At 45.0% G+C, this 25,939-nt stretch overlaps 1 protein-coding gene across 8 annotated transcripts in view; it reads left to right on the top strand.

Moving 5' to 3' along the window:
- Positions 1-25,939, top strand: part of MSRA (methionine sulfoxide reductase A) — a 283,315-nt gene that overhangs the window by 198,882 nt on the left and 58,494 nt on the right. For all 8 annotated transcript variants that reach the window (XM_077291721.1, XM_077291722.1, XM_077291720.1 and 5 more), the window contains one exon: positions 6,305-6,411. In XM_077291721.1, coding sequence (XP_077147836.1) covers positions 6,305-6,411 — 107 coding nt within the window. The remainder of the gene's footprint in view (positions 1-6,304; positions 6,412-25,939) is intronic.

The following is a 25,939-nucleotide window of genomic DNA, read 5'->3' as shown; positions in this document are numbered from 1 at the left end:
GTAAATTTTTTGTGAAAAAAAGTTAAATGTTCATTTTTATTTAAACATTCCAAAAATTCCTGTGAAGCACCAGAAGGGTTAATAAACTTCTTGAATATGGTTTTGAGCACCTTGAGGGGTGCAGTTTTTAGAATGGTGTCACACATGGGTATTTTCTATCATATAGACCCCTCAAAATGACTTCAAATGAGATGTGGTCCCTAAATAAAAATGGTGTTGTAAAAATGAGAAATTGCTGGTCAACTTTTAACCCTTATAACTCCCTAACAAAAAAAATTTTTGGTTCCAAAATTGTGCTGATGTAAAGTAGACATGTGGGAAATGTTACCTATTAAGTATTTTGCATGACATATCTCTGTGATTTAAGGGCATAAAAATTCAAAGTTGGAAAATTGCAAAATTTTCAAAATTTTCGCCAAATTTCCATTTTTTCTGCAAATAAACACAGGTAATATCAAAGAAATTTTACCACTATCATGAAGTACAATATGTCACGAGAAAACAATGTCAGAATCGCCAAGATCTGTTGAAGCGTTCCAGAGTTATAACCTCATAAAGGGACAGTGGTCAGAATTGTAAAAATTGGCCCGGTCATTAACGTGCAAACCACCCTTGGGGGTGAAGGGGTTAAAATCCCAGCTCCCAACCCTATCACACCCCCAACTAAAGCTTCTTCCTCTCATCAAGAGCCGGGCTCCTCTTCCTCGGTTTACCTCCCGCCACCATTAAAACCAGAACTCTTTACATTTACCAAAAACATTCCAGAACATATAACAAAGCAAAGAAATTACAATACAGATTCGCAGTACACCATTTAAAACCCTTCTCCTCCCTCCATATTATCTATTACCGCACCATCTGGCCAGTCAATCAAAATGGCCAAGCTCAACACTTCAAAAGTTGAAAATAGCCCAATTATTGAGCGGGTATATCATATACACAGTTCTCCTCCTCCAGAAACAAAGAAATATCACGTATCCGGGTCTCCGCGGATTCTCAGCACCCTTTAGCTTTTAATTTCTTAGCATTAATATCAATCCACTGGGTAGCGTCCTCTGGTTTCAGAAAAAAATGGATTTTGTCAAAAGCCACCACTCTTAACTTCGCGGGAAGCAACATAGAATATTGCTCCCCCAACTCCCTCAGTCGTCTCTTGACACCAGTAAACGTCATTCTCTGTTTCTGGACCGCAGCAGAATAATCCGTGTAAATGGCAATCCTCTGCCCATCAACCGTGAGATCCTCCATTTCTCTGGCCTCCCTGAGAACAATGTCCCTGTCCCTATAGTTCAGTATTTTGGCCAGCATGGTACGGGGGTTAGCTCCAGGGGCAGGGGGCTGCGGTGGGATTTTCTGCAGGTGTCCGAACCACACACTACTCAATGACAGCCTACTCTGATTATTGTTTTTTTTGTTGTATTTTTTATGCCTTTTGCTCCTTATTAGATGTAGATTTGAAGCAGCATTTTTAATGATTTTTTTTATAGCAGAAGAAAGCTTTTTAAAAATGCATCACACCATTCAGTCAGTAGCAATATAGTAGATAAGGAATCTGTTGAACACAAGCTTGCGGCATGGCGGAGCCCCCGATACAGGAATGCCGCCCGTATGCTCCTTAGACAAAGGTGTGCCATGTATAACCATATAGGCCACAGACAGGTGTCCCCTGCACGTGTTCCTATTTAGATTCTTATCACATGTGCCTTTGTGTTTTTTGCTAAAGTTCTTGGGAGCGCTGCTCTGAAGCTGGCTGGATCTGACCAGTGTCAGGAACCCTGCGCTCCTTCGATGCTGCAGCGTGGGAGAGCGCACAGGTCGGGTCAGAGCACAGCTATGCCGCTGGTCTGAACTGTCAATCAGAAGCACTTTACTCCCTGATGAGCAGGAGGCTAAAGAGTGAAACCCTACTGAGGATAGGAGAGGAGAAAACATTCACCAGCTACATAGACTCTAGCATCGTCCCCCATTTAGAATGCCGCCAAACGTGCCCTTCAAGTATAACCATATACCCCTTATTTTGAGTCCATTTATGGCTACAGTAATGGTCAGAAGGTTGGACCCAGCTGTCCATGTAATGGTTTTCCTTGTTCTTATTGGAATGTGCACATTTGAAATTCAGACTCATGGCAGCAAAACCACGAAGGAATGAAACAAGGGGTTAAGAAACATGGTGGGCACCACACTTGTAAAAACCATCAACTTTTCTACTTCTCTCAAAGACGTGACTGTTGGTAATAAAAATCTCTACTTTTGACTCATCAGACTTCAGAACAGATTTCCACTGATCTGATGGCCGGTCCTTGTGTTACTGGATCAAACAAGTCTCTTCTTTTCTGTGGTCCTTATTAGTGGCTTCCTCATAGCAATTCGGACATAATGTCCAACTTTTCTTAGCCTCCTCTGGACAATTAATGTTGAGATGTGTCCACTACTAGATGTTTGTGCATCTCTTATGTGGGCTGTTATCAAACTGCAGGTTATGAGCGTGTTAACTCTGATGAACTTATCCTCTGCAGCAGAGGTAATTTTTCTTCCTTTTATGGGGCAGTCCTTATGAGAGCCAAATTTATCATACTATTGATGGTTTTTAAGACTGCTCTTCAGGGTACCTTCAAAGTTCTAGCAGTTTCTAGAATGATTAACCTTCTTGTCCTGAAGTAATGAAGGACTGTCATTACTCTTTACTTAGTTAAGTGTTTTTTTTGCCATATTCTGGCTTAGAATAAGGTTCAGCACCGTATGGAGCTGTGCACCGACTCTGCCTTTAAACACATCTGCTCATTGGAATATCTCGTTCATACGCCCTATTAGGCCATACAGACACGATACCTGCCGGTAACCAACTTCAGTAATCCATCTAGTCCTGTACGGAGGGTGCAGTGTAATGAATCCCAATGGCTAGGGATAGCAAGGGACAAGCAAAGTAATACAAAATATCGGACGAGCTCTAGGGTGATGGAACCTGGGCTGACCGCTGCCCTACGCCTGACAAACGCAACTAGAGATAGCCAGGGAGCGTGCCTACGTTGGTTCTAGACGCCACGCACCAGCCTAAGAGCTAACTAGTACTGCAGAGAAAATAAAGACCTCACTTGCCTCCAGAGGAATGAACCCCAAAAGGTATAGTTGCCCCCCACATGTATTGACGGTGAAATGAGAGGAAGGCACACACATAGAGATGATATATATAGGTTCAGCAAATTGAGGCCCGCTGTAAACTAGAAAGCAGAACGATACAAAAGGGGTCTGAGCGGTCAGCAAAAAACCCTAATCAAAAAAAACCATCCTGAGATTACAAGAACCCATGTGCCAACTCATGGCACATGGGGAGCACCTCAGTCCACTAGAGCTACCAGCTAGCATAGAGACATAATAAGCAAGCTGGACAAAAAAACCAACAACTGAAAATCAGCACTTAGCTTATCCTGAAAGATCTGGGAGCAGGTAGGCAGGAACCAAACAGAGCACATCTGAATACATTGATAGCCGGCAAGGGAATGACAGAAAGGCCAGGTAAAATAGGAACCACCCAGCCTCTGATGGACAGGTGGAAACCAAAGGCCGCAACCCACCAAAGTCACCCAGTACCAGCAGTAACCACCAGAGGGAGCCCACAAACAGAATCCACAACAGTGCAGCCCGTGACCTCGCTGCCTTGATGATGTCACTTTCCTGAATGTTATAATCGTCTCATACAAAATTATAACCCATACACTGGTTATGGACTCCGCTGCCTTTGGGGAGGGACAGAAGAAAAACAAGTTTAGGGAGGGCAGGCTGCATTAATCCTGGTTGTTACTACCGGCTGTTTAGCCTTTTAGTCTCACAGGCCCTCATAGCTGAGCCCTGGACTCACAGGAAAAGCGAATACATTAATATCCTAGGAGAGTGTAAGGTGCAATGACAGCTACATAAGACATAGCACATAGACATAGTACAGAAGAGCAGGATGATGGGGACCAAGATGACTTCTTTTAAAAATGATTGTTCTGGTTTATATGTGGTCACAGCACAAAATAGAGATGGACCATTAACAGGAAACATAAATGTATTGGGGTAGAGTGCATGTATGATGAGTGTACAGTCATGTCATGGTGCATGTGTCACGTGTGTAGTCTTATGATGGTGTATGTATGAGGTGTGTACAGTCCTGTGATGGTGCATGTATCACGTGTGTACAGTCTTCTGATGGTGCATGTATGATGTGTGTACAGTCCTGTGATGTGTGCACAGTCCAGTGATGGTGCATGTATGATGTGTGTACAGTCCTGTGATGGTGCCTGTATGATGTGTGTACAGTCCTGTGATGGTGCATGTATGAGGTGTGTACAGTCCTGTGATGGTGCATGTATGAGGTGTGTACAGTCCTGTGATGGTGCCTGTATGAGGTGTGTACAGTCCTGTGATGGTGCATGTATGATGTGTGCACAGTCCTGTGATGGTGCATGTATGAGGTGTGTACAGTCCTGTGATGGTGCCTGTATGAGGTGTGTACAGTCCTGTGATGGTGCATGTATGATGTGTGCACAGTCCTGTGATGGTGCCTGTATGAGGTGTGTACAGTCCTGTGATGGTGCATGTATGATGTGTGTACAGTCCTGTGATGGTGCATGTATGATGTGTGCACAGTCCTGTGATGGTGCATGTATGAGGTGTGTACAGTCCTGTGATGGTGCATGTATCACGTGTGTACAGTCCTGTGATGGTGCATGTATGAGGTGTGCACAGTCCTGTGATGGTGCATGTATCATGTGTGTACAGTCCTGTGATGGTGCATGTATGAGGTGTGCACAGTCCTGTGATGGTGCATGTATCATGTGTGTACAGTCCTGTGATGGTGCATGTATCACGTGTGTACAGTCCTGTGATGGTGCATGTATGAGGTGTGTACAGTCCTGTGATGGTGCATGTATCACGTGTGTACAGTCCTGTGATGGTGCATGTATGAGGTGTGCACAGTCCTGTGATGGTGCATGTATCACGTGTGTACAGTCCTGTGATGGTGCATGTATGAGGTGTGCACAGTCCTGTGATGGCGCATGTATCATGTGTGTACAGTCTTGTGATGGTGCATGTATGAGGTGTGTACAGTCCTGTGATGGTGCATGTATCATGTGTGTACAGTCCTGTGATGGTGCATGTATGATGTGTGCACAGTCCTGTGATGGTGCATGTATGAGGTGTGTACAGTCCTGTGATGGTGCATGTATGAGGTGTGTACAGTCCTGTGATGGTGCATGTATGAGGTGTGTACAGTCCTGTGATGGTGCCTGTATGAGGTGTGTACAGTCCTGTGATGGTGCATGTATGATGTGTGCACAGTCCTGTGATGGTGCATGTATGAGGTGTGTACAGTCCTGTGATGGTGCCTGTATGATGTGTGTACAGTCCTGTGATGGTGCATGTATGAGGTGTGTACAGTCCTGTGATGGTGCATGTATGAGGTGTGTACAGTCCTGTGATGGTGCCTGTATGAGGTGTGTACAGTCCTGTGATGGTGCATGTATGATGTGTGCACAGTCCTGTGATGGTGCATGTATGAGGTGTGTACAGTCCTGTGATGGTGCCTGTATGAGGTGTGTACAGTCCTGTGATGGTGCATGTATGATGTGTGCACAGTCCTGTGATGGTGCCTGTATGAGGTGTGTACAGTCCTGTGATGGTGCATGTATGATGTGTGCACAGTCCTGTGATGGTGCCTGTATGAGGTGTGTACAGTCCTGTGATGGTGCATGTATCACGTGTGTACAGTCCTGTGATGGTGCATGTATGAGGTGTGCACAGTCCTGTGATGGTGCATGTATCATGTGTGTACAGTCCTGTGATGGTGCATGTATGAGGTGTGCACAGTCCTGTGATGGTGCATGTATCATGTGTGTACAGTCCTGTGATGGTGCATGTATCACGTGTGTACAGTCCTGTGATGGTGCATGTATGAGGTGTGTACAGTCCTGTGATGGTGCATGTATCATGTGTGTACAGTCCTGTGATGGTGCATGTATCACGTGTGTACAGTCCTGTGATGGTGCATGTATGGCGTGTGTACAGTCCTGTGATGGTGCATGTATGGCGTGTACCGTCTTGCGATTGTGTACCTATGGAGTCTGTGTACGGCAGGTTTGTGGTCAGCGTAGTTGTGCCTGTACACAGGCTGTGATGGCTGTATATGACGTTATCTGCACTGCTGATGTTGTACAGTTTTCTCTTCACGGCTGTTCCCATCACCAGGCCTTCCATCACTGACCCGTCGGGTGTGAAGTGTCCCATGTTGACGGTGGTGTCCTTTGTGTGTTTTCTCTACCAGGGATGCGGCAGGGGAATGATGTAGGAACCATGTATCGTTCTGTCATCTACACATATACCAAGGAGCAGATGGACGCTGCCGTGAGATCCAAAGAGGATTACCAGAAGGTACAGTAGGTTATATGGGATCACACAAATCCGATATTCTGAATGACACCGAACCGACTCCTCACATGGGAAGCAAATGTGCAAAAGTGTGTGGTCACTGGAGAAAACTCACCTACGTAGCGGATTTATGGACCGCGGTACATCTACATGTATATCCTACCGGGCGCCCTGTGTACTCTGTAAGGGGGACTCTCCTGATCCGCTGTACAAATGATAACATATCAAGTGACTGCACCAGCAGAATAGTGAGTGCAGCTCTGGGGTATGATACAGGATGTAACTCAGGATCAGTAATGTATGTACACAGTGACTGCACCAGCAGAATAGTGAGTGCAGCTCTGGGGTATGATACAGGATGTAACTCAGGATCAGTAATGTAATGTATGTACACAGTGACTGCACCAGCAGAATAGTGAGTGCAGCCCTGGGGTATAATACAGGATGTAACTCAGGATCAGTAATGTAATGTATGTACACAGTGACTGCACCAGCAGAATAGTGAGTGCAGCTCTGGAGTATAATACAGGATGTAACTCAGGATCAGTAATATAATGTATGTACACAGTGACTGCACCAGCAGAATAGTGAGTGCAGCTCTGGGGTATAATACAGGATGTAACTCAGGATCAGTAATGTAATGTATGTACACAGTGACTGCACCAGCAGAATAGTGAGTGCAGCTCTGGGGTATAATACAGGAGGTAACTCAGGATCAGTAATGTAATGTATGTACACAGTGACTGCACCATCAGAATAGTGAGTGCAGCTCTGGAGTATAATACAGGATGTAACTCAGGATCAGTAATGTAATGTATGTACACAGTGACTGCACCAGCAGAATAGTGAGTGCAGCTCTGGAGTATAATACAGGAGGTAACTCAGGATCAGTAATGTAATGTATGTACACAGTGACTGCACCAGCAGAATAGTGAGTGCAGCTCTGGGGTATAATACAGGATGTAACTCAGGATCAGTAACGTAATATATGTACACAGTGACTGCACCAGCAGAATAGTGAGTGCAGCTCTGGAGTATAATACAGGATGTAACTCAGGATCAGTAATGTAATGTACGTACACAATGACTGCACCAACAGAATAGTGAGTGCAGCTCTGTGGTATAATACAGGATGTAACTCAGGATCAGTAATGTATGTACACAGTGACTGCACCAGCAGAATAGTGAGTGCAGCTCTGTGGTATAATACAGGATGTAACTCAGGATCAGTAATGTATGTACACAGTGACTGCACCAGCAGAATGAGTGCAGCTCTGGGGTATAATACAGGAGGTAACTCAGGATCAGTAATGTAATGTATGTACACAGTGACTGCACCAGCAGAATAGTGAGTGCAGCTCTGTGGTATAATACAGGATGTAACTCAGGATCAGTAATATATGTACACAGTGACTGCACCAGCAGAATAGTGAGTGCAGCTCTGGAGTATAACACAGGATGTAACTCAGGATCAGTAATGTAATGTATGTACACAGTGACTGCACCAGCAGAATAGTGAGTGCAGCTCTGGGGTATAATACAGGATGTAACTCAGGATCAGTAACGTAATATATGTACACAGTGACTGCACCAGCAGAATAGTGAGTGCAGCTCTGGAGTATAATACAGGAGGTAGCTCAGGAGCAGTCATTATATTCCAGATCTGCATTTACAAGCCTAAAGGCTTCAGAGCTGAAATCTTAAAGCATCTTCCATCAGGTGGTTGTTTGTGACTAGTCTTTGGTAAGTGTTTTCTTTTCACCGGGTGATTTCGAGCTCTATGATGTAGGAAGAAGTGACTGTCCCCCTGCATTACTGAAGCCCAGCTTGGCCTTTAGACTTGTTGCCTGTTTCCAGCAGTGATCGGCCACATTGTGACAGGCACTCTGACCCGTATTGCAGGCTCCTTTCTGTTTGTTGCTGAACATGAGCTAAGTTCTTGGTGAGATTTATTATATCAGTATCTGAAAAGAAGAAAATTAAGTAGCAATAAAAAGTATAAACAGCAAAGTAAAAAATAACGTAATGATGAAGACGAGATTCCAGAACACGGGTCATCAGCCGAAAATGAGTTAACCCCTATTTTGGGTCCAGTCATTGCTCCTGAAAGGAGAAGTATGGTGTAATTGTAGGCTTCCAAATCCAATCCCAAGCAGGATATTAGCCAGCTGGCAGCCGAGATACGGGGAATCCATTGTGCCGGAGCCCTGTGCCGGCCAGCGTGCTCCTGACGAAGGATGTCGCCCCCAGGGACCGGCACATACTGCACAATGAGAGCGGGATTAATTAGTGGAGACTGAACGGAAGATGTCACATTCTAGCGCTTACAGCCCATCGGGGGTCATTAATACTGAACAGAGACCCCCACGTCTCCTAAAACCCAACATAATGAGGAGTTGTAAGGACACTGGAAAATAGAAATATAACATCAGGAAAATTATACATTTTAAAGGGACGGTCACCAAATTCTATTTCAAAGGGGAATTCCACCTTCTAACATGACTTTGGAAGGCAACATAGGTGGGAGCCCATGAGCTGGGACCACCACTTCTTTTCTGAATAATGGAGCCATGTCTGCCTTTATTAGTGGGTGAAATTCGGATTGGCCCATTGCAGTCATTATATTGGGGTGATCCTTTGTCTTAGATCTTCAGTGTAGGGTATGTAGTGCCCATGGAACCATCCCACAGAGTGTGAGGACAAGACCCCCCAAACAGCTGTCTGTAGGTCATTGTTCTCAGATCGAGAAGACCCTAGTTTGGCATACGGGTAAGCTACCTCCAGTAAGGGTAGACTTGATGCCCAGCTTTCTCCATTTTGATGGAGAGCATTGCCTGGTCCAGAAGGTCTTCCTATGTCAGTGGTGTCTCCACAATGAGGAAAAGTAACCACAAGATGGTGTTATTCAGAAGCACTACCGAGGTCTAAAAGGAAATGTGACAATAGGTAACGCAGGATTAACCAGTCACAGCTCACCTGCTCCTCCTCCTGTACAATGACTGATAACACCTCTATATAGAGTAGATAACACAGGATCCACCATTCACAGTAGGTGATGTCACAGCTCACCTCCTCCTGTACATTGACTGATAGCACCTCTATATACAGTAGATAACACAGGATCCACCATTCACAATAGGTGATGTCACAGCTCACCTCCTCCTCCTCCTGTATAATGACTGATAACACCTCTATATACAGTAGATAACACAGGATTCATCATTCACAATAAATGATGTCACAGCTCACCTCCTCCTCCTGTACAATGACTGATAACCCCTCTATGTACAGTAGATAACACAGGATCCACCATTCACAATAGATGATGTCACAGCTCACCTCCTCCTCCGGTACAATGACTGATAACACCTCTATATACAGTAGATAACACAGGATTCATCATTCACAATAAATGATGTCACAGCTCACCTCCTCCTCCTGTACAATGACTGATAACCCCTCTATGTACAGTAGATAACACAGGATCCACCATTCACAATAGGTGATGTCACAGCTCACCTCCTCCCCCTGTATAATGACTGATAACACCTCTATATACAGCAGATAACACAGGATCCACCATTCACAGTAGGTGATGTCACAGATCACCTCCTCCTCCTCCTGTACAATGACTAATAACACCTCTATATACAGTAGATAACACAGGATCCACCATTCACAATAGGTGATGTCACAGCTCTCCTCCTCCTCCTGTACAATGACTAATAACACCTCTATATACAGTAGATAACACAGGATCCACCATTCACAATAGGTGATGTCACAGCTCTCCTCCTCCTCCTGTACAATGACTGATAACACCTCTATATACAGCAGATAACACAGGATCCACCATTCACAATAGGTGATGTCACAGCTCTCCTCCTCCTCCTGTACAATGACTGATAACACCTCTATATACAGTAGATAACTCAGGATCCACCATTCACAATAGGTGATATCACAGCTCCCCTCCTCCTCCTGTACAATGACTGATAACACCTCTATATACAGTAGATAACTCAGGATCCACCATTCACAATAGGTGATGTCACAGCTCACCTCCTCCTCCAGTACACTGACTGATAACACCTCTATATACAGTAGATAACACAGGATCCACCATTCACAATAGGTGATATCACAGCTCACCTCCTCCTCCTCCTGTACAATGACTGATAACACCTCTATATACAGTATATAACACAGGATCCACCATTCACAATAGGTGATATCACAGCTCACCTCCTCCTCCTCCTGTACAATGACTGATAACACCTCTATATACAGCAGATAACACAGGATCCACCATTCACAATAGGTGATGTCACAGCTCTCCTCCTCCTCCTGTACAATGACTGATAACACCTCTATATACAGTAGATAACTCAGGATCCACCATTCACAATAGGTGATATCACAGCTCCCCTCCTCCTCCTGTACAATGACTGATAACACCTCTATATACAGTAGATAACTCAGGATCCACCATTCACAATAGGTGATGTCACAGCTCACCTCCTCCTCCAGTACACTGACTGATAACACCTCTATATACAGTAGATAACACAGGATCCACCATTCACAATAGGTGATATCACAGCTCACCTCCTCCTCCTCCTGTACAATGACTGATAACACCTCTATATACAGTAGATAACACAGGATCCACCATTCACAATAGGTGATGTCACAGCTCACCTCCTCCTCCAGTACACTGACTGATAACACCTCTATATACAGTATATAACACAGGATCCACCATTCACAATAGGTGATATCACAGCTCACCTCCTCCTCCTGTACAATGACTGATAACACCTCTATATACAGTATATAACACAGGATCCATCATTCACAATAGGTGATGTCACAGCTCACCACCTCCTCCTGAACAATAATGCATAACACCTCTATATACAGTAGCACTCACCTCCTTCTCCTCTCTGCACAGTGACTTCTGCACATGTCATAGAGCATGCCCACAACACTCTCAAATATAAATCAGTGTTATCAAATTTGGTATTTAGTCGGCCAAAGATGCATGAAGCCCCCTCTACTGGTCAAGTGCAGTATTGGCAGCCAACCACATGAATAGTGTGGCTACTTATTGGTGATGAGCGGCCTCCTCGCTCTCAATATAGGGATTAGTCACTCTCTATAAGGGACAGTCAGATGTAGTTGCCGCCTTATCTGGTGACATCTGCAATATTTTCTTTCTTTAAGAAGAGAAATTCAGCAATCTCTGCTGGAGACACAAGTCTGGTCACGTGCGGCCTCATACGTGTTGTGCGCTCCTCCTGCTGAATATCGCAGTTCCTAAGAATAGACCGACTGTGAATTAAGATTAGCAGATTAGCCCTGATATAACTCTACAAGGCCTCCATGTGTGAGAGTGGCACAGGGGAGGAGAGGAGACGGTGCCACAAGTGTGACAGATGCAGCAGAGCTGAATGTATCAGTTGTAGTGGAGCTGAGCTTGTCAATCTGTATCTCCAGCATGTGCTTACTGTAGGGGTTCCTCAAGGATCAGTCCTAGGCCCCCTCCTCTTCTCTTTGTATACTGCCCCTATTGGACAAACAATCAGTAGATTTGGTTTCCAGTACCATCTCTATGCTGACGACACCCAATTATACACCTCTTCTCCTGTTATCACGCCGACCTTTTTAGAAAACACCAGTGATTGTCTTACCGCTGTCTCTAACATCATGTCCTCCCTCTATCTGAAACTGAACCTGTCAAAAACTGAACTCCTCGTGTTCTCTCCCTCTACTAACCTACCTTTGCCTGACATTACCATCTCCGTGTGTGGTTCCACCATTACTCCAAAGCAACATGCCCGCTGCCTTGGGGTCATCCTTGATTCCGAGCTTTCATTCACCCCCCACATCCGATCACTGGCTCGCTCTTCTCATCTGCATCTCAAAAACATTTCTAGAATTCGCCCTTTTCTTACTTTCGACTTTGCAAAAACTCTTACTGTTTCACTTATTCATTCTCGTCTGGACTATTGTAACTCTCTACTAATCGGCCTCCCTCTTACCAAATTCTCCCCGCTCCAATCTGTCCTGAATGCTGCTGCCAGGATCATATTCCTCACCAACCGTTACACCGATGCCTCCACCCTGTGCCAGTCATTACACTGGCTACCCACCCACCCATGGCTCAGCACCACCCTACATCTCCTCTCTGGTCTCAGTCTACCACCCTACCCGTGCCCTCCGCTCCGCTAATGACCTCAGGTTAGCATCCTCAATAATCAGAACCTCCCACTCCCGTCTCCAAGACTTTACACGTGCGGCGCCGATTCTTTGGAATGCACTACCCAGGTTAATACGACTAATCCCCAATCCCCACAGTTTTAAGCGTGCCCTAAAAACTCATTTGTTCAGATTGGCCTACCGCCTCAACGCATTAACCTAACTATCCCTGTGTGGCCCATTCAAAAAAAAAAACAAAAAAAACTTAAACTATAACCAGGTTCCTCTCATCATGTTCTCATACACTTTATGCAGTTAATAGCCTCTGTGTCTGTACTGTTACATACTTAGGCAGATAACTGGTTCATGCAGCTTTACATGAACACCCGAGCCTTACACTATGGCTGGTCCAAATAACTAAAGCAATTGTTACCATCCACCTCTCGTGTCTCCCCTTTTCCTCATAGTTTGCAAGCTTGCGAGCAGCAGGGCCCTCATTCCTCCTGGTATCTATTTTTGACTGTGATTTCTGTTATGCTGTAATGTCTATTGTCTGTACAAGTCCCCTCTATAATTGTAAAGCGCTGCGGAATATGTTGGCGCTATATAAATAAAATTATTGTTATTATTTACCTCTTATGTAAAGCATGGCTTTGCGTTGTACAGATTAATCAACACATTATCTATCATACAGTATTGGATCTATTTAACTCATAATATCAATCTATTGTATCGCGCTAGGGCATTGTAGGGTGGCATGTCCGTGACATAAACGGAAACGGTACATATAAAGGAAACATGGGGCTTTTATTTTCAGCCAAAATGCTGCAAATAATAAAACAACCAAAAAACAACAAACACTAGCTCAGCTAGGCTCTAACTAATACATCATACTGAACAGTATCTTCCCTGCTGACCGCCTACATATCCCCCCCTTCTTCACCAGAACAGATGTCTGTGCATTTTGGGCCGTTATACAATGAATTCTTGATAATGCGTCTGCATGCCCCTGTGATTTCTTTAGTCTATGTTTTATGGAGAAATTACAATTTTGCAGTAAGATAAACTACCTTGTCACCCTAGCGTTTTTTTCCTTATTATGTATCATCCACGTCAGACGGGTGTGATCTCACACAAGCTTAAACCTCCTACCCAAGAGGTATAACTTCAAAGATTGTAGTGCCCACTTTAAAGCTAAGCATTCGCACTTTACGATGGCTTCGTTTTTTTCCACCTGAGTCAACTTCCTGCTGAAATCTAGTACTGGGTGTTCTTCTTCATATATAGTTTGGGACAAGACAGCTCCCAACCCGGTGTCCGAGGCATCTGTCTGAACCAAGAACTCCTTTTTCAAAATTTACAAGGGTTGCTCACACAGCATTGACTTAAGGCATTGAAAAGCTTCTTCCGCTTTGGGAGACCAAGACATCATTACGGATTTTCTTCCTCTTGTCAGGTCCATCATCGGTACTGCCCTTGAGTCAAAATTTGGTACGAACCGCCTATAGCCGGCGATCCCTAAAAAACCTGAACTTGTTCCTTAGTTACCTCTGCATGGCTCCAACTTTTATTAATTTGAGGTTTGATCAAGCCCCTGCCAATAACAAACCCCAGGTATTTAGCCTCCTCTAGGCCTAAGGCACATTGTCCCGGGTTTATTGTGAGACCTGACCTACTGATTGCATTTTCCACAAATTGCTTCCCTGGTCTGCATTGAAGACAACCACATCTTCTAGGTAAGCTGCTGCATAACTATTGGTCTCAAAAAGCCGTTTTTTCCTTGGCCCTCTTTGTTAAAGGAATTTGCTAATAACCCTTGGTAAGATCCAGAGTCGTTATGTAGCTGGCGTTACCAAATTGTCAAGACCATTAAAAGGTATCAACCACTGAGGACTGTCACGCCTAAATATTTTTTTATCTCCTGGCTAACACGGTACAAAGATATATATCTTTCCTGTATCAAGTTTATCAATTAATTAATCTACCCTGGGCATGGGATATGCATCAAATTTAGAGATTTAATTTAATTTCCGAAAATCATTGCAAAACCTCCAGGTCCCGTTTGGTTTGGGAATCAACACAACAGGGCTAGACCATTCACTTCAGAACTCTTCGATCACTCCCAGCTCCAACATACGTTTGGCCTCAGTTGAGATTGCTTCTTGGCATGTCTCTGGTATTCTGTAGGGTTTACGATTTATTTTCTTATCCGGTTCAGTAACTATATCATGCTGTATTACATGGGTATTCCAAGGCAGGTCAGAGAACTTCGTTTTGTTCCTATGGAGGCGCTTCTTGTTGTTGGGCCGTCAAAAGGATATCCCCTAATTTCACTTCTGGAACCAGTTATGACATACTATTCTTAACACCGGCAGTACCCAACGATTCCGTCTTTCCAAGTTTTTAGATTCACGTGATACAGCTGGTACAGTTCTTGTCTTCACAGTTGGTGTACCTTATAGTCTACTTCTCCAACCTTCTCTACTACATCATACGGACCCTGCCCTGCCACATCGCCAAAGACTTGCTTTCAGCTGTCGGCACAAAGATCAAGACTGTATCTCCTGCTTTGAAGTTCCTGATCCTTGGAACTGGCCGCCCTATTATAGACTCGGGTTTGGGCCTCTTGGGCCCTCTACATGTGTTCTCTGACAATAGGTAAATAATTTTCGATTTGGTTTCATCTGCACTACATGTTCAATAACACTTTTATACGGGGTGGCCTCAGCTTCCCAAGTTTCTTTCGCTATGACCAGCAGACCTCTTGGAGACCTCCCGTACGCTAACTTGGAAGCAAAGCCTGCAGTTCTTCTCTCACGGAGAACATCAAATATGGCAAAAGATAATCCCAATCGCGTCCATCTTTTTCCACTACCTTTTTTAACATATGCTTCAACGTCTTATTGACCTCTCGACTAGTCCGTCCGTTTGTGGATGATATATAGAGTTACGTATGTGTGCCATCTTCAGCATTCAGCACAGCTACTTCATTACCGTTGACATGAAAGGTGTGCCTTGGTCTGTAAAGATTTCCTTCGGAATCCCCATCCGAGAGAATCATAGAATCATAGAGTTGGAAGAGACCTCAAGAACATAAAAAATAACTCACGGGTGATGCTTTTGGACACGGTATTTCTTAGGGGAACCTCTTCAGGATAGCGAGTGGCATAATCTACTACGACAAAGATATAATGATGCCTCCTAGCTGATTTTACAATTGGTCCCACCAGATACATCACAATCCTCTCAAAGGGTATTTTAATGATGGGGAGGGGTACTAGCTTACTGCAAAAATGGGTCACAGCGCAGTTATTTGACAAACTGGGCAGGGTTTACAATAATCCTCGATATTCTTGTATAACCCTGTCAAGAAGAACCTCTGGAGAATCCTCTCCTGGGTCATCTTGGTATCTAAGTGTCCCCCTAGAACATGACTATGAGCCATATGAAGCACCCTTCGCTGATAGGCCTTAGGGACCAGTCATTTCTCAGCGATTTCCAGATCTTTCTTGATCACTCTATACAAGAACTCATTAGTCATAGCAAAGTGAAAAAATTGTTGGTCAGCTCCTGGATATTGGAAAACGCCAATGATGTGATGACGATCACATTCTCACTTACAGGTGCTTCTTACTAAATTAGAATATCATCAAAAAGTTAATTTATTTCAGTTCAACTACTGCATCAATGCGGCATGGTATGGAGGCGATAAGCCTGTGGCAATTCTGAGGTGTTATGGAAGCCCAGGTTGCTTTGACAGCAGCCTTCAGCTCGTCTGCATTGTTGGGTCTGGTGTCTCTCATCTTCCTCTTGACAATACTCCATAGATTCTCTATGCGGTTAAGATCAGGCGAGTTTGCTGCCAATCAACCAGGTATTGGTACTTTTGGCAGTGTGGACAGGGGCCAAGTCCTGCTGGAGAATGAAATTTCCATCTCCAAAAAGCTTGTCGGCAGAGGGAAGCATGAAGTGCTCTAAAATGTCCTGGTAGACGGCTGCGCTGACTTTGGTCTTGGTAAAACACACTGGACCTACACCAGCTGATGACATGGCTCCCCAAACCATCACTGATGGTGGAGACTTCACACTAGACCTCCAGCAGCTTGGATTGTGGCCTCTCCACTCTTCCTCCGGACTCTGGGACCTTGATTTCGCAAAATTTACTTTCATCTGAAAACACCTTGGACCACCAAGCAACAGTCCAGTTCTTTTTCTCCTTGTCCCAGGTAAGACGCTTCTGGCGTTGTCTATTGGTCATGAGTGGCTGACACAAGGAATGCGACACTTGTAGCCCATGTCCTGGATACGTCTGTGTGTGGAGGCTCTTGAAGCAATGACTCCAGCAGCAGTCCACTCCTTGTGAATCTCCCACATTTTTGAATGTTCTTTTCTTAACAATCCTTTCAAGGCTGCGGTTATCCCAGTTGCTTGTGCACCTTTTTCTACCACACTTTTTCCTTGCACTCAACTTTCCATTAATATCCAAATACAGCACTCTGTGAACAGCCGGCTTCTTTAGCAATGGCCTTTCGTGGCTTCCCCTTCTTGTGGAGTGTGTCAATGACTGCCTTCTGAACATGTGTCAATTCAGCAGTCTTCCCCATGATTGTGGACTACTGACACAGACTAAGGGTACCGTCTCACTATACGATTTACCAACGATCACGACCTGCGATACGACCTGGCCGTGATCGTTGGTAAGTCGTTGTGTGGTCGCTGGGGAGCTGTCACACAGACCGCTCTCCAGCGACCAACGATGCCGAGGTTCGCTGGTAACCAGGGTAAACATCGGGTTACTAAGCGCAGGGCCGCGCTTAGTAACCCGATGTTTACCGTGGTTACCAGCGTAAAAGTAAAAAAAAACCAAACAGTACATACTGACCATCTGATGTCCGTCAGGTCCCTTGCCGTCTGCTTCCTGCTCTGACTGAGTGCAGCCGTACAGTGAGAGCAGAGCGCAGCAGTGACGTCACCGCTGTGATCTGCTCTCACTTTCCAGCCGGCAGACAGACAGAGCGGGAAGCAGACGGCAAGGGACCTGACGGACATCAGATGGTGAGTATGTACGGTTTGTTTTTTTTTACTTTTACGCTGGTAACCAGGGTAAACATCGGGTTACTAAGCGCGGCCCTGCGCTTAGTAACCCGATGTTTACCCTGGTTACCAGCGAACGCATCGCTGGATCGCTGTCACACACAACGATCCAGCGATGACAGCGGGAGATCCAGCGACGAAAGAAAGTTTCAAACGATCTGCTACGACGTACGATTCTCAGCAGGGTCCCTGATCGCAGTAGCGTGTCAGACACTGCAAGATCGTAACGATATCGCTAGAACGTCACGAATCGTGCCGTCGTAGCGATAAAAATGCCACTGTGTGACGGTACCCTAAGGGACCTTTTAAAACACTTAGGAAGCCTTTGCAGGTGTTTTTTGTTAATTATTCTAATTTAATGACATAATTTACTGAGATAATGAGTTTTGTGTTTTCATTGGCTGTAAGCCATAATCGTCAACATTAACAGAAATAAACACTTGAAATAGATCACTGTTTGTAATGACTCTGTATAATACAGGTACTTCTCACAAAATTAGAATATCATCAAAAAGTTAATTTATTTCAGTTCTTCAATACAAAAAGTGAATCTCGTATATTATATAGAGTCATTACATCTATCTATTATCTCTCTACTATCTATCTATCTGTTATCTATCTTCCCATCTATCCAATGTCCTGCCAATGGCGGCAGGTCACTTATCTGCTATGGGGCCCATGCAACTGAGCCCCTCCCTCCACCTGTCCGTCATCGCAAGTTCAACTTTATCAACATCCTGAATGCCGTTACAGTTGAAAGCAATAATGGAGGGAAAAGCATCAGCTGACTCTTCTTCCCCCATTATTCTTCCTCAGTGTCTAACGTCTAAGTGCAGCGCGCTATTGAAGAGGAAAGGTAAGTATTGTTATTTGTTTATTTTTTTAATATATTTTTTTAAATCGATGAGTACATTATGGTGGCTATAAAACTGTATAGAAGACTATGGGGAGTGCATTATACTGTATGGACTATGGTGAGTGTGCTATACTATATGGAGGACTATGAGGATTGTATTATACTATATGGAAGACTATATGGTGCATTATACTATATGTAGGATTACGAGGAGTGCATTAAACTGTATGAAGGACTATGGGGAATGCATTATGCTATATGGAGGACTATATGGTGCATTGTACTATATGTAGGACTATGAGGATTGCATTATACTATATGGAGGACTATATGGTGCATTATACTATATGTAGGATTATGAGGAGTTCATTATACTGTATGGAGCACTATGGGGAGTGCATTATACTATATGGAGGACTTTGGGGGAGTGAATTATACTATATGGAGAACTTTGAGGAGTGCATTTTGCTGTATGGAGGACAATGGGTAGTGCACTATGCTGCATGAAGCGCTATGGGGTGAATTAGGCTATGTGGAGAACTATGGTGAGTGCATTATACTATAAGGGAAACTATGGGGAGTGCAGTATACTATATTGATGATTCTGAGGAGTGTATTATGCTATATAGAGGATTATTGGGGTGCATTGGAAGTGCATTGTACTGCATACAGGACTATGGGGTGCATTATACTATATGGAGGATTGTGGAGTGCAATATACATTATAGAGGACTATGGGGCCCATTATACTATAGGTGTGGCTATGTGGGGGCCATTATAATATATGGAGGTCTATGTGGGGGATATTATAATATTTAGAGGAGTATGTGGGAGTCATTATAATATTTGAAGGGCTGTGTGGGAGCCTTTATACGTTATGGAGGACTAAGTGGGGGTCATTATACTGTATGGAAGAAATACAGTGTGAAGGTTTGCATGGGGGCCATTTTACGGTTTGTAGGGCTAGGGCAGGCTATTATACAGTGTGGTAAAGTATAGACCCGTTATACTGCATGGAAGGCTGTGTGGGGGTCACAGTTGGGGACTCATACTATATTGGGGTCACCATACTTTACTGGGGGGGTTTGAGGGGTGTGGTACAGTCGGGTTATCATACTGTGTGCTTGGAGGAATTCACTGTGGGGGTATCAGACAGCATTTGGGGGCACTTTTGTTGGCATAGTGCTTTATGGGGGCATTGAAAGGGCAAATCCTCCAGGTCTGCGCTGTGTATTTGGTGCGTTTCCTCCTGGTCCTCCCTTCTGATGATCCCAGGCAGCAGAGATCACCGTTCCCCGCAGATCTGTGTCTCGCTGCTTTACCTATGACACAAAGGCGATGTCATGTCGCTCTTGTCTGGCATCCAGTCTGGCGAAGCTGCAGTGTCACAATTGTCCCCACACTGAGGTTTTTTTTTTCCTTTTTGTGCTTCTAAATATCTAATTTTTCATTTTTCGCCTTAATCATATTATTTCTAAGGTGTTTTATGGGCTAGTAATTATAACAAATCCATTCTCATGTAAAGGAGAATATTTTTATTACGGGATGAGAAAATATGGAGAAGAAATCTGAGATGTTACTTTGTTACAGAGTCGGCGAAATTTGTACACATACTGCCCTCTGATGGCGAGCCGGGGTAGTGCGGCACGCAGGTGGGAGATGTGCTGCGGTTTGTTATTTCAGTGCAGATTTTTGACATTCTGCAGATGAAAGAACCAAAAAGAGAAAGAAAGAGAGGGAGAAGCATAGAGAGGGAGAGAACGTATTCATTTAATAGTCACAATGAGAGATAAAGGTAATGACGTCAGCATCGAGCAGCCAGGAGACGTAGAGGGGAGGCCTGCAGGCTGCAGAATGGCTGCATGGTCTGCTCCGACATCACTGTGTATAGGAGCTGTACACTGAGCGTATACCTCTGTGGGCTCCTCACCTGTCGGCTGTAATTTGTCAGTCCCCTATATATCTACCACGTTGTAGCCATCCCTTCTTTTCCACCTTCCTGCTGCAGACGCTATAGACCTCTGTGTTGCTCAGTACGGCCTCCATGGATGGGGTTTGTTTTTCAATCAGATTGAGATCTGGGAATTTGGGGACAAGTCATCGATTAGATCTTTGTTCCTCAAACCATTCCTGATTGACCATTATCCTGCTGAAAAAAAGAGCTGCCATTAGGGAAAATCACTGCCCTGAATGATGGAAGGAGACACCTTTCTATCATACAGTAGCTGCGATGCTCTGCTTTACCTGACACCTTTCTATCAAAACTTCAATGATTTGCATGTCCTGACCTCTTTCTATCACAGTTGCGATACTCTGCGTGCCCTTCCCCCTTTCTGTCTTAGCTGTGATGCTCTGCATGTCCTGACTCCTTTCTATCATAGCTGCGATGCTCTGCATGTCCTGACTCCTTTCTATCATGGCTGTGATGCTCTGCATGTTCTGACCACTTTCTATCATAGCTGCGATGCTCTGCATGTCCTGACTCCTTTCTATCATAGCTGCGATGCTCTGCATGTCCTGACTCCTTTCTATCATGGCTGTGATGCTCTGCATGTTCTGACCACTTTCTATCATAGCTGTGATGCTCTGCATGTCCTGACTCCTTTCTATCATAGCTGCGATGCTCTGCATGTCCTGACTCCTTTCTATCATGGCTGTGATGCTCTGCATGTTCTGACCACTTTCTATCATAGCTGCGATGCTCTGCATGTCCTGACTCCTTTCTATCATAGCTGCGATGCTCTGCATGTCCTGACTCCTTTCTATCATGGCTGTGATGCTCTGCATGTCCTGACCACTTTCTATCATAGCTGCGATGCTCTGCATGTCCCGACTCCTTTCTATCATAGCTGTGATGCTCTGCATGTCCTGACCCCTTTCTATCATAGCTGTGATGATCTGCATGTCCTGACTCCTTTCTATCGTAGCTGTGATGCCTGACTCCTTTCTATCGTAGCTGTGATGCTCTGCATGTCCTGACCCCTTTCTATCATAGCTGTGATGCTCTGCATGTCCTGACTCCTTTCTATCGTAGCTGTGATGCTCTGCATGTCCTGACCCCTTTCTATCGTAGCTGTGATGCTCTGCATGTCCTGACCCCTTTCTATCATAGCTGTGATGCTGTGCATGTCCTGACCCTTTTCTATCATAGCTGCGATGCTCTGTGCATCCTGACATCTTTCTATCCTACCTGCGATGCTCTGCATATCCTGACCCCTTTCTATCATAGCTGCAATGCTCTGCATATCCTGACCCCTTTCTATCATGGCTGTGATGCTCTGCATGTCTTGACCCCTTTCTACCATAGCTGCAATGCTTTATTTGTTCCACATTTATAATTTTTAGGAGTCCGTTGATTAAGACCGTACCACTCCTAACAACAGGTTTTCAAGCCCCCCATGTGAATGTTCCTCAGTGTGCGCTGCTGATTTGTGCAGAATATCAGGTTTGTGGTTCAGTCTTATTTTTCCCCAGCAACTGCATAAGGATCAATGCGTCCTGATTACTCCTGATCCCAAAGAGACCGGCAAAAGTTGAATGTAGAGAAAACTTCCCGGAGAGTTAGCTCTGAAAGTGGAGCTAGGAAAGTGCTCGTGAGAATCTCCTGAAAGGAAGAAAGAAAAAACACTGCCCACATATCTATCTATCTATCTATCTATATATATATACATACACCGGATGGCGATAAGTATGTGCCCCCCACATCCCACCTCCAAGAGCTTTTCTGACCTCCATCTACACCCATAGACATTAATATGGAGTCGCTCCTCTGCAGATATAATGGCTCCCGCTCTTCTAGGAGGAATTTCTACAAGATTTTGGAGGAGTCTGTGGGAATTTTTGCCTTTTCATCCAGAATAGCATTTGTGGGGTCAGACCCTGATGTTGGGGGAGGCCGGAATCACAATAATTGGTGTTGGATGAGGTTGGGGGTCCAGGCGCTGTGTGGCCCCTTATGTTCTCTCCCCTCCATGTCTGTATGGACCTTGTGCTCTGGGCACAGTCATGGGGAACAGAGAAGGGCAACCCCCAAACTGTTCTCACAAAGCTGAAGCTACAATTGTCCACAATGTCTTGTGGTGACGATTAAGATTTCCCATCACTGGAGCTGAGGGCCCAATGCCGACCCTTGATAACAGCCCAATGCCAACCCCTGATAATGAGCTCATAGTATTATCCTCCTCCACCATCTGTACAGGGGGCACAATACAGTCAGGAGAAATTGCCAAACCCAGACTTCTCCATCAGACCAGATAGAGAAGTGCGATCTGTCATTGTACAGAACACGTCTCCTCCAGAGTCCAGAGGTGGCGGCTTTTGACCACTCCATCCGACGCTCGGCATTGTGCTTGGTGATGTACGGCAGCATGCAGCTGCTCGGCCATGAAGCTCCCAGAGGGGGCGCAGTGTTTGTGCTGATGTTATTACCAGAGTAGGTCTGGACTCTGCAGTTATGGAGTCAGCAGAGGGGTGGTGTCTTTTCTGTCCTCTGCTCCTCAGCACTCGGCCCCCCACGCTGTTTTTGGAAGAAGGCAGTCATGTTTTTCTAATCCTGCACAATCCCTTACATTATTATATATGTCATATTTGTCTGCTGTTTTTAAGATTTCCGCTTGTTGTCAGTGAATGAAAACCTCCTTACCCTGACTGTATAACTGCAGTTTGTTACAATGTATCAGTGAGTGAAGAATTGGGATTCAGTTTTCCGCTTTCTCCTTGTATTCTTCTCCGTCTCTTCCCTTTATAGAAGGAGCTTTTAGGGTTTTGTCTCCAGTAAATCGTCTCATACTGGTTAAGTCGCAGACTTCCCGCAGAACGCACGTAAAAAGCTTTTCTGGACAAATATCCCTGGCATGTTAACTCCATCGAGAGGAAATCTTAAAGCTGAAATATTTATAGGGCCATGTTTTAATTATGGATAAATATTGCTCGGGGCGATCCAAATGAGCTGGAAGGAGTCTGTAAAAATCACTTATCTGCCGGGGAGGCATGCCCACTCCTCTGTGCGCCACTGCCAGCCATATTAATGAAGGCGCGTGCGTGAATCGTGTCCTGGGGGCCGGGGGGATACAGCCTCACTGCGTGACACCAGAGAGAAGACCGGGCACCACAGCTTCAGGGGCATAGTTGACTGCTCGTGTGACCATTTATCCCCTAAGATTCTTTTTAAAACGTTTTCCTGTTTTAAGCTATGGCTACCACATTCCATGTCCTATAGCCCCCATCCATTTGGGCATGCTCACTTTCCATTACAGACTATGGGATGTGCGTAGTGGGCATGCTCACTTTCCATTACAGACTATGGGATGTGTGTAGTGGGCATGCTCACTTTCCATTACAGACTGTGGGATGTGTGTAGTGGGCATGCTCACTTTCCATTGCAGACTGAGAGGTGTGTAGTGGGCATGCTCACTTTCCATTGCAGACTATGAGAGGTGTGTAGTGGGCATGCTCACTTTCCATTGCAGACTATGAGAGGTGTGTAGTGGGCATGCTCACTTTCCATTACAGACTATGGGATGTGTGTAGTGGGCATGCTCACTTTCCATTGCAGACTATGAGAGGTGTTTAGTGGGCATGCTCACTTTCCATTGCAGACTATGAGAGGTGTGTAGTGGGCATGCTCACTTTCCATTACAGACTATGAGAGGTGTGTAGTGGGCATGCTCACTTTCCATTGCAGACTATGAGAGGTGCGTAGTGGGCATGCTCACTTTCCATTGCAGACTATGAGAGGTGCGTAGTGGGCATGCTCACTTTCCATTGCAGACTATGAGAGGTGCGTAGTGGGCATGCTCACTTTCCATTGCAGACTATGAGAGGTGCGTAGTGGGCATGCTCACTTTCCATTGCAGACTATGAGAGGTGCGTAGTGGGCATGCTCACTTTCCATTGGAGACTATGAGAGGTGTGTAGTGGGCATGCTCACTTTCCATTGCAGACTATGAGAGGTGTGTAGTGGGCATGCTCACTTTCCATTGCAGACTGAGAGGTGCGTAGTGGGCATGCTCACTTTCCATTGCAGACTATGGGATGTGTGTAGTGGGCATGCTCACTTTCCTTTGGAGACTATGAGAGGTGTGTAGTGGGCATGCTCACTTTCCATTGCAGACTATGAGAGGTATTTAGTGGGCATGCTCACTTTCCATTGGAGACTATGAGAGGTGTGTAGTGGGCATGCTCCCTTTCCATTGGAGACTATGAGAGGTGTGTAGTGCACATGCTCACTTTCCATTGGAGATTATGAGTGGTGTGTAGTGGGCATGCTCACTTTCCATTGGAGACTATGAGAGGTGTGTAGTGCACATGCTCACTTTCCATTGGAGATTATGAGAGGTGTGTAGTGCACATGCTCACTTTCCATTGGAGACTATGAGAGGTGTGTAGTGGGCATGCTCACTTTCCATTGCAGACTATGAGAGGTATTTAGTGGGCATGCTCACTTTCCATTGGAGACTATGAGAGGTGTGTAGTGGGCATGCTCCCTTTCCATTGGAGACTATGAGAGGTGTGTAGTGCACATGCTCACTTTCCATTGGAGATTATGAGTGGTGTGTAGTGGGCATGCTCACTTTCCATTGGAGACTATGAGAGGTGTGTAGTGCACATGCTCACTTTCCATTGGAGATTATGAGAGGTGTGTAGTGCACATGCTCACTTTCCTTTGGAGACTATGAGAGGTGTGTAGTGGGCATGCTCACTTTCCATTGCAGACTATGAGAGGTATTTAGTGGGCATGCTCACTTTCCATTGGAGACTATGAGAGGTGTGTAGTGGGCATGCTCCCTTTCCATTGGAGACTATGAGAGGTGTGTAGTGCACATGCTCACTTTCCATTGGAGATTATGAGTGGTGTGTAGTGGGCATGCTCACTTTCCATTGGAGACTATGAGAGGTGTGTAGTGCACATGCTCACTTTCCATTGGAGATTATGAGAGGTGTGTAGTGCACATGCTCACTTTCCATTGGAGACTATGAGAGGTGTGTAGTGCACATGCTCACTTTCCATTGGAGATTATGAGTGGTGTGTAGTGCACATGCTCACTTTCCATTGGAGACTATGAGAGGTGTGTAGTGCACATGCTCACTTTCCATTGGAGATTATGAGTGGTGTGTAGTGGGCATGCTCACTTTCCATTGGAGACTATGAGAGGTGTGTAGTGGGCATGCTCACTTTCCATTGCAGACTATGAGAGGTGCGTAGTGGGCATGCTCACTTTCCATTGCAGACTATGAGAGGTGTGTAGTGCGCATGCTCCCTTTCCATTGGAGACAATGAGAGGTGTGTAGTGCACATGCTCACTTTCCATTGCAGACTATTGGACATGTGTATTGGGCATGCTCACTTTCCATTGGAGACAATGAGAGGTGTGTAGTGCA

The sequence above is a fragment of the Ranitomeya variabilis genome, chromosome 2 (assembly GCF_051348905.1).
Source record: "Ranitomeya variabilis isolate aRanVar5 chromosome 2, aRanVar5.hap1, whole genome shotgun sequence".
In the NCBI taxonomy this organism is placed as follows: domain Eukaryota; kingdom Metazoa; phylum Chordata; class Amphibia; order Anura; family Dendrobatidae; genus Ranitomeya; species Ranitomeya variabilis.
Note: the sequence above shows the minus strand (reverse complement) of the source record. Positions and strands in the feature narration are given on the sequence as shown.